This window comes from Eurypyga helias, unplaced genomic scaffold (genome assembly GCF_000690775.1).
Source record: "Eurypyga helias isolate BGI_N326 unplaced genomic scaffold, ASM69077v1 scaffold20087, whole genome shotgun sequence".
NCBI classification, from domain to species: Eukaryota; Metazoa; Chordata; class Aves; order Eurypygiformes; family Eurypygidae; genus Eurypyga; species Eurypyga helias.
The window spans coordinates 1-9,751 of NW_010262544.1; the positions used below are offsets into that span (position 1 = coordinate 1).

The following is a 9,751-nucleotide window of genomic DNA, read 5'->3' on the forward strand; positions in this document are numbered from 1 at the left end:
GGAGCGTGGGTGAGTGGCGCCCCGCTGCGTTGGGAGGGGGTTCAGGGGGCGGTTGGCTTGCCTGCCAGCTCAGGGGGCTGCCGCAGGGTCACCAGCCCAGGGACCGCGGGGGTTCCCCGGGCCCAGCTCCCGCTGACCGACCGATAAACCCTCCCGCTTCCTCCCGTCCAGATCCATCCTCAGGCAGAGTTTTAGCCTTCATGGGAAGACAGTAATTTTCGAGGTGCAGTTAATTTTCCTTAAGACAGAAGTGCTCTCAGGAGGCATGAGGTGCTCAGGCTTCATCTGCTAATAAGGACTCCCGAGGATAAAAGTGTTTCAGTGTGTTTGCAAAGCAGTGCTTTGTTTTGTGTGGCAGGTGTTGTGCTGGCTTTGGAGAAGCATGTGTTCTGCAAGGAGGAGCAACTGTCTTTGGAAGAGAAGCACATTAGATCTAACTTTGCTTTCAGTTGCATTTTTTTATGGAAAACTTACTAATTATCATCTATATTTAGTAAATTACACCAGTTTACTTATTTAACATGGAAAATGAGAAGTAGATGACACTTTGTGTCTTGAAAACTAGTTACTGGTAGATGAATCTCCTAAAGTTACTCTGAATTATTTAATAAAGTTTGGACTTAATTTTGTTATAAAAATAATGAGTACTAATATTAATGTAGAAATTCTTTTAATCATCCTAACTTTTTTTTTTTAAAAAAAAAAACAAACAACAAATAAACGATCTTAGCTCCAGGATCATTTTCAGAAGAATTTTCTACTGGCTACCTGCTAGGAGAACTTCTACACAAATACGGTCTTCAGGATGACTTTAATCAATTTTCACAGAGCAGGTTAGTACCTATGGATAACACATCTCTTACAGAAATTAACACAAAATATCTATTTTTTAGTTAGAACTTGCTAATGTAGAGTGGGAAAGACATCTAGAACTTACCAAGATTTGATACATTCATCAGTACGTCAGAAGCTACTTGTATTTGACGCACAGATTTACTTTGTATTTCTGGAGAAATTGATCATACTACTTCAACAAAACAATACATTTTGATTGTAACTATGGTAGTAGCAGAATAGACGAAAAGTTTAACAAGCCTTTCAAGGATGTCTCTAAGACTGGAGATACTGACACTGTCCCCATGAGCTAAGTACAGCCAGGAATCCAGAGGTGGGGTGTGGTGGTGACTGCTGTATCTTCACTGAAATGGAAATGGGGGAGGTGCATTGTAAGACATTGGGTGAAGCCCTGGCAGAAGATCATATAAGAATTTATAAGTTTACAAGTAAGCTGGCGTAATATCCACAATGAAGAACAGAAAAACAGGAAGTTGAATAATTTTGTGCAGATCTGTGAGCCTTGCTATGTTGATGATGCAGTTCATGGGGTTCCTTGGCTTATGCTCTGTTTTGGCAGACCGGTGCACATGTGTATTGTGTGCCAGGCTGTACATCCTCTTCCTCTTTTTTATGTTCTTTACGCTTCTCATTTATTTATACCCTTTCCTATCCTGCGTCCCACCAACTCGTAAACGAAAGCAGCTTGAGCACAGCTAACAAATGCAGCCAACAAACACAGCAGTTTTTGGGGTCTGCATCTAGGACTTCTAGATCTCCCAGGAATTTCTGGGGTCATTGGAGAACTTGTGGTAACTCTTGGAGAGACTTGAGAGTGCCTGCTACTGCTGGGGCAGGATAGCCTCAGGAGTCTTACTTCTAGCAAGCTGTAGCAGCTTCTAACAAGTTCTGTCAACTTTTCCTGATATAAGGGTGCTTAGAGCTCTTGTTTCCAGCTGACTTCTGATTAAGAAGGAGCAATTAGTGAAGATTACTTCGGTGGGTGCAAGAAGAGGTTAGAAACTCTGCTGAGACAGTGTATGTGTGCTCAGCAAAGGTCATGATGCATGACAGGGCATGATCCCCATCACCTACTGGAGCGTCTACTCAGAATGTCGGAGGCCTGAACTCAGATGGTCTCCAGAGAAGTGACGCAATTCTCCATGTCTCAGGCTGTAGGGAATGACGAGTCTTTACTTAGCCTTGGGCATGGGAAGTGTCAGCTTTGCCCTTAGAGGTGTGTGCTTGTGGAGGATCTGCGTCACCATGTCAAGCTGCTGCAGAAGGAGGTCAGTAGACTGTTCAGTGTCACAGGTGTTGAAAAGGAGATTGACTGGATCTTCGCTGAGACACTACAAACACAGTAACCTGAACCTGCAGCTGTGCTTGTGGGATTGGGAAAAGGAGATGACCTGCAGTTTGTGACTTCTGGTAAGAAAAGGAAGGTTCCTGCTCCACCTGCTGATCTGCAGCTGCAAAACTGATTTATTGGTAGCAGAGGAGAGGCTGGTGGCTCTGTGCAACAAAGCAGCTGAGCTGGAGAAGTCTGAACCACATGGGAGCACCAGGAAGTTGGTGATAGTGCAGGTGATGGAGGTACCCATTTGCCAACCTCACATACTAGCCAAGGAGGTTTGCTGCTTGCTGGGGGTTGGGTCCAGGACTGCGGAGGTTTGTCTGACACTTGAACTGTTAACCCTGCTGCTCTTCTATGTGGGCGTCAAGGGTACTGCTGAAGAGACTTGGAGCATATCAAGCATAGGTCTGGAGGCAAAAGTCAAAGGCAAGGGGGACAAGGGTTTTTTTTCCACAGTTTTGCTGGTGAGGTGGAAGAGCTTGATGAGTAGCTAGATTCTACAGGTGGTTTTGCAGCTGCTGTCAACAACAGGGATTTGTTTTTCACAGTTGTGGGATAGTCTTTGAAGATAAGAGAACTGCTAGGAAGGGATGGAATCCACCTGACCAACTTGGGCAAAAGCATGGCTGCCAACAGGTTGACAAACCTGGTGAGGATAGCTTTAAAATAGGAATGAAGGGGGAAGGAGATGACTACCCTCAAACAAGTGACGAAGTGATGGCCTAGACTGGCAGGTAAGAGAAGGAGAGTGATGTGAATAAAAGAGCCAAAACAGCGGAGAAGACTACCCACCCTAAGTTTATGTATGCAATTAAGGAAGTGTTGAGAAGACAGCATATGGGAGAAGCATCCACACCTTTTCTGGTAAATCAGCACAACTGGCTGCTTCTCTGAAGTGCTGGTATATTAATGCATGCAGCATGAGGAACATACAGGAGGAGTTAGAGGCTTGTGTGCAGGAATCACACAGAAGCGGTGGGATAGCTCACACAGCTGGACTGCTGCCATGGCTGGATATATCTTTAGGATGGACAGGCTGGGAAGAAGAGGAGGAGGAGTTGCCCTTTGTGTGAAAGAGCAGAGAAAATGCAAGGAGTTCTGCCTTGGGATATGTGATGACCAGTTAAGGTCCTGTGGGTTAGGATTAGAGGAAGGACCGAACTGGGTGATAGTGTGGTGACTGTTTGCCACAGATCACCTGAGCAGGAACAAGTACATAAAATTTTCTGGAGGCAACTGGAAGAATTCTCATTTTCACAGACCTTGGTCTCAATAGGAAACGTTAACCAAGTTAGTATCTTCTGGAAGAGAAACACTGCTAGGCAGAAGCAATCTAGGAAGTTACTGGAGTGTATTGATGATGATAACTTCCTCATAAAGGTGATTGAAAAGCTGAAGAAGGGAGACGTTCTACTAAGCCTAGTATGTACAAACAAGGGAGATCTGGTGCAGCTTTGACTGCAGTGACCATGAGATGTCAGAGTTCATGATCTTGAGAGGAGTGAACAAGCTAAATATCAGTGTCACAACCCTAGTCTTCAGGAGATGAGACTTTGGCTTGTTCAGGGACCTGCTTGGAACAATCCTGTGTGAAGTGGCCCTGGAGCAAAGAGGGATCCAAGACAGCTGTTTGATTTTTTTTTTTTTTTTTTCCCCTGCCAAGAATCATCTCCACCAAGGATAATTGATCTCAATGTGAATAAAACTGACTAAAGGCAATAAAGGCAGCAGGAGGCATGAATGGAAGAATAAGGTGCTACTGATAAAACTCAAATGTAAAACCAAAGAATACAAGATGTGGAAGCAGGGTCAGGCAACCCAGGAGGAGCACAGAGATGTTGTCTGAGTATGGAGGGATGGCTTTAGGAAAGCCAATGTGTGTTAGGAGTCAAAACAGGTGAGGGTAAGCAGGGATTTCTCTTACCACTCCATTGTGTAACATTCTTCCACCTCTTCTTATACCTTGTGACACTACCTTCCTCCTGGCTCAAAGCAAATCGATGATCTACCTCTACTGGCCATGCTGAGTTGGCTTCTATGCATCACTGATAGCAGAGTACAGCTCCAGGGATCACTCTGCCTCTCAGACTCTCGAATACTCCTCAGTCTGCCATGGAAAAGGCTGAGGTACTTAATGCCTTCTCTGTCTTGATCTACTCCACTGGTAAAACTCACACTTGGAAATCCCAAGGCCCTGAGACTAACAAGAAAGTCTGCAGCAAGAAAGACTCACCAAGGGGTGGAGGAGGATCAGGTTAAGGAACATTTAAATAAACTGGAAGTACACAAGTCCATGGGACCTGATGGCACATACTCACCTGTGCTAAAGGACATGGCTGATGTCATTGCTAAGCCACTCTCAATAATCTTTGAAAGGTCCTTGCAACACTGGGGGAGATTCCTAGGACTAGAAGAACGCACCTGCCACTCCTCTCTTCCAAGGAAAGCATGTAGGAGGAACTGGGGATGCACAGGCCAGTCAGCCTCACCTCAGTCCCTAGCAACTGCTGGAGCCAACAAGCATGGAAACCATTTCCAAGCATACTAAGAAGACAACAGGGAGTAGTCAGTATGGCTTTATGAAGGGGAAATCATGCCTGACTAACCTGACAACCTTCTACAATGAGGTGGCGGGCTGAGTGCTTGAGAGAAGATCAGTATTTGCTGTTTATGTTGACTTTTGACACTGCTTCCTTAGCATCCTCATAGCCAAACTGATGGAGTCCGGACAAGGTAAGGTGAGAGAGAACTGGACAGAAAACTGCCTGAACTGCCCATCTCAGGGGGTTATCAGCAGTGTGACAGATGAATGTATAGCAGGTCCAGAGAAAGGCCTTAATAATCATTAAGTTCTGGGAGTATCTGGCATGTGAGAGGGAGAAGGAGTGTATATTGTGTTCTTTACCATGATACTCCATGACTTTGTAAAGAAAATTTGATGTTTTCATGTTTCTTCATTATTTTCTTTTCTAATAATTATGGACATCGTTGTTTTGACAACTGTTGAGAATTGAGGCAATGTTTTCTCACTTCCAAGGTGTTTCTTCTGCACATTAAATCATTACTGTGTAATAGTTATTATATGGCCCTGGAATGCTGCAAGAACCTCTACCTGCTTAATCTTACTTAATATCTATAAAATAATACTTTTTAAATTCAGAGTGTCCTATTAAGGAAAAGCTTATTATTCATGGATCATTTGATAAACCTGTTTGACTTTGGTATGTTTTAGCACAATCCAAGGCAAGATCGTTCCTGTTGGGATGGTGGCGAAATGTAGATTCCTTTTTTAGGACAGGCAACTGTAATCTAGAAGGCTCTAACAGAAAAGAACATGGTGTCATTGCAACTAACTAGTCAAGTTCTCCTTAACTATGTTAGCTGCTTATGTTGCACAGTTGTTGGGCAGGTAGGAATGGGAGTAGTAATTGAGAAAATGCTTTGTTGCAGCCCCATCAACAAAGTACTTTAAAAAGTACTGCTTTTTTAAAGGGAGTACTACTAGAAAACTTTTTCCAGTTTGGCTGTCCATATTTGAAAAGTAAAATATTGTGGTTTTTCCTATACTCTTACAACGATTTTTTGTATGTTGGGGCAAGGTTAAGAAATTTCATCTGATCTGATTACAGAACAAAAAGTTAAGAGGTGCTATCACCACAGCTTCTCAATGCATGTCAAGTGATTTCTGCCAACAGGGCTCACCTTACTATTGGCTCCATGGCAGAAAAAAGGTCAATAGTTGTAAGCTGAAGTTATATATAATTGTGGAAGAAATAAGGCATGGACTGTTACAATGAGAATAATAATCTTCTGAACTGTTTCGTCTAGGAATAAAGTGAATGCTGTATTACCAGGAGGTCTGAAGTTAAAATTGGACATTTTTGTAAAATTATGCTGTAGAACTCTCTGACCTCAAAAGCTTGTTGGTTCATGTGAAGGTACTGTTGTAAACTCAAGTGATAGAACAGTATAGAAAGCATGACATTCTGACTGAGGTTGTAGTTATGAATTTGTTGGTTGAAATTTAATGTGTTAATTTTGATACAGTGATAATTTATTGTTCTTAGGTTTTAGCCTATATATATTTTGATCCTGAGTCCTTCTACAGGAGAATCTACATATCAAGAGAAACATTAATCAACAATCTACTATTTCAGTTTTGAATGTAAAATGTTCTTTGAGTCCATAGTCTTTATATTCAACACTACTCCAACCCATGTGTCCATTTCTTTGTGTTGCAAGGTTAATAGATTATATAGACTTTTTTGAAAATTTTCTGTGTTTTGGCTGGTTAGAGCTGAAGTAAACTAATATAGTTCATATGGAAACTTCATTCCAACTTTATGTAGTTTTTGTGGATGGTAAACAATTAGCTGCAATTGGGGGTAAGCTTTTGCTGTCATATGCACTTTGTGTTTGCATTTATCAAGCTTTATATAACCTAATGTGTTCTCATTTTTTCTAAAAGTTATGCTTAGTAGACCAGTGCAGCTACATGTACTGCAGTATAAAACCAATTGTGTATCACGTTACCCTAAGAAAGTCCTCTGTGTTTTTTCTTTTCCCCTCCTATCTTGGTATGAGATAAATGTCACGACCATGATTATTACAGCAAATTGGAATTGAAACTAAGTTTATATTCTGATTTTGTTGGCTTTTTTTAATCATGCAGGGTTGCAAATGCAAAACGTAACAATTTTTCTCGCCTGGAGCCCACGCTTCACCTCCTTGGTGTAGAGTTTAATGAGAATGTGGCCCAAAATATCATGACAGGACAGCATGGGGCTGCAACAAAGCTTTTGTATGAACTGTATATTGCTTTAGAAAAAAAGAGAAAGGCAAAGCTCACGGGAGTAGCGATGGAAGCAATGAGACCTGCAGCAACTGCAAAGCTTCAGTCTATTGAAAGTGTTTTGTATCAAGAGGTAACTAACTCTGCCTATTTTGTATAAATATACAGGAAAAAAAGTAGCCTGTTTACATTTACTGCTCAAGTATGTTGCATGCTTCCCCTCCCCAATTTTTAACTCTCCTCTTCAGAACCCAATACTTCAATGGAAAAAAAAGGTCCTTTGCTGTCTGTGACACTGGAATTACACAGTTTATCTGTGACGCGTGAGGATATTGATTCTGTGTTTTGTGTTCCTTTGTTTTGTCTCATTCTGTGTTACCTGCTCTGTTTTTAAGCTTTCTCCAGACTCAAAATACATATAGCAACAAAGGCTAGTCGTGTTCAGCAGCTACCATTTTGCTCATTTGATCAGCACAGACTGCACACGGCATTGCGGTCTAGGTATCAACTTAGACTGATTTCCCCTCTAGAAAACCTATTTATAACTGTGTTGAGCTTTGTGCCACAGTGGTTTGGTCCCGTGTCTTGCACATCTCTTCATATATTTATATTACATTCCATCCTGCAATAACCATATGCTGAGTAATATGAAGAGGAAAAAACAAAGTGGAAAGAGAGTATCTAAGTCAGGAAGTCAGTACTGGTGTATTAGATTCTGTTAAGGACATTCTTGTCTTCAACAGTAATGTTCAGCATATGCTGACCATAATTTCTTATCAGGATGAGCAACCTTTAAGAAGCTACATACTGTGAATCAAATTCAGCTTGGTGAAATTTCACGTTTTTCTGGTACACTTCCTGAAAAATAGACTACAAGCAGAAAGTATGCCAACAAGTGAAAGGATAGTAGCAAACAGCTGAATCATACTTTCACATGTAGAGGGATAGCTTAAAGAAGCTAAAGCAACTGAAAGAAGCTCTTGTCAAGAGGCAGGTTCAAAATGGCATTTCGATCGTAGAATTGTTGAAGTTGGAAGGGGCCTCTGGAGGTCACTTAATCCACACTCCTTACTCTAAGCAAAGTCACCTAGAGCAGGTTGCTGAGAACCTTGTTCAGTTGTGTTTTGAGTATCTCCAAATGTGGAGACTTCCCAGCCTGTCTGGGAAAATTGTCTATCGTGCTTTTAGTAAATTTTCTTTTTTTTTTTTTAATGTTAAATTTTGTGTATTTCAGTTTGGATACAATAGAGTAATTCCAGTTGAAAGGGACCTACAACAATTATCTTGTCTAACTGCCTGACCAATTCAGGGCTGACCCGAAGTTCAAGCATGTTATTAAGGCCACTGCCCAAATGCCCCTTAAGCACCGACAGGGTTGGGGCATTGACCACCTCTATAGAAAGCCTGGTCCAGTGTTTGACCGCCCTCACAATAAAGAACTGCTGCCTAATGTCCAGTCTGATCCTCCCCTGACGCAGCTTTGAGCCATTCCAATACATCAAGTCGTTGGATCCCAGGGAGAAGAGACCAGCACCTCCCTCTCCAGGTCCCCTCCCCAGGAAGCTGTAGAGAGCAGTGAGGTCACCCCTAAGCCTCATTTTCTCCAAACTGGACAAAGTTTGGCATTGTTCAAGTTCAAGCCTGTATGTTCTTTTCAATGGAGCTAGTCTTATTTTTATGAAAAATGTTCAACCATGTTTACCTGTTGTTCTGTGTACATTAACACAGGAAAACACAGTTTGAAATTACTATTGCAGAATTATAATATCTAAATGTGTTTCTTACTGTTTCTGATGCTTCATTGCTTGATGTTTAATTTTAGCGTTTGAAAAATTTAGTGCCACATCAGGCTGATTTGCAACTACAGCAGATTTCAGAGCATTTTGAAATAAAATCTAAGGCAATAGAAGATAAAATAGCTCGTATACGTATTGCAGAACGACAGAAAGTTCAGAAGGTCCAAGAGGAACAAAGAGCCCAAGACATTGAAAAGGTGACCACTTACTTTCTACAGACTTCTGAAGAAGTATTTTTTTTAAGGTCATGTACGTAATGGGTTGGTTAAAGCCAGTAAGAATTCTTGTTAATGCTCTGCTACACAGTCATGTTTACAAAACAAAGAAATACAAAACCAAAGAAAAGCAGTAGGCATAGCAATCATTAATATGTAAATATAAAGCCAATACACTGCTATAAGACCCTTAAAAATTAATATTTAAAAATCAGTGTTAAATTGAGAGCATTTGCATATTGTCATGCATGGGAAATACTTACAGATTTGAAAACAAAGTATAGATTTTTCACAACTTCATGTGTTTAAGATGTCCTTGTGAAAGAGATTGTGACATTGTAGTTTCTGAAGAAAAGATGAAGTATTGTTCTAATGCAGGAAAATGACACAGGGAAGGGGACCTATAATGGGTATGGCCTCAGAACATCTTGTAGTTTTGTGTAGCTGTTCTGATAATATCAGAAGGAGGAACTAATTTCTTAAGATATGGGTACACTCTTCCAAAGTACAGCCTGTAGTTTATATAGAGGAAATGGCCAGCTATCCAGGGAGTGTTGAACCACAGTGAAAGTGTGGTTGACTAACCTGAGATGCATTTTATATGGCTAATTAAAGGGAGAGGGTCTTGCTCTGGTTATTTAGCTCTTCTGTTGCCACTGCATGAACAAGAGTGAAAAGAAACATCCCTTCATGTATCTGTAAAAGAAGATACAAGTGCTATCTAAAATATTAAAAATAAATTTTTAAAAGAAAATTT

At 41.1% G+C, this 9,751-nt stretch overlaps 1 protein-coding gene across 1 annotated transcript; it reads left to right on the forward strand.

Moving 5' to 3' along the window:
• Positions 1 to 734: 734 nt before the first annotated feature.
• On the forward strand, positions 735 to 8,976 carry LOC104512695 (sperm flagellar protein 2-like; the record flags this gene model as incomplete). Its single annotated transcript, XM_010155773.1, has 3 exons — positions 735 to 833; positions 6,864 to 7,116; positions 8,806 to 8,976. Coding segments are annotated over exons 2-3 (330 nt in total), but the record flags the coding sequence as incomplete, so codon positions are not given.
• Positions 8,977 to 9,751: the final 775 nt, after the last annotated feature.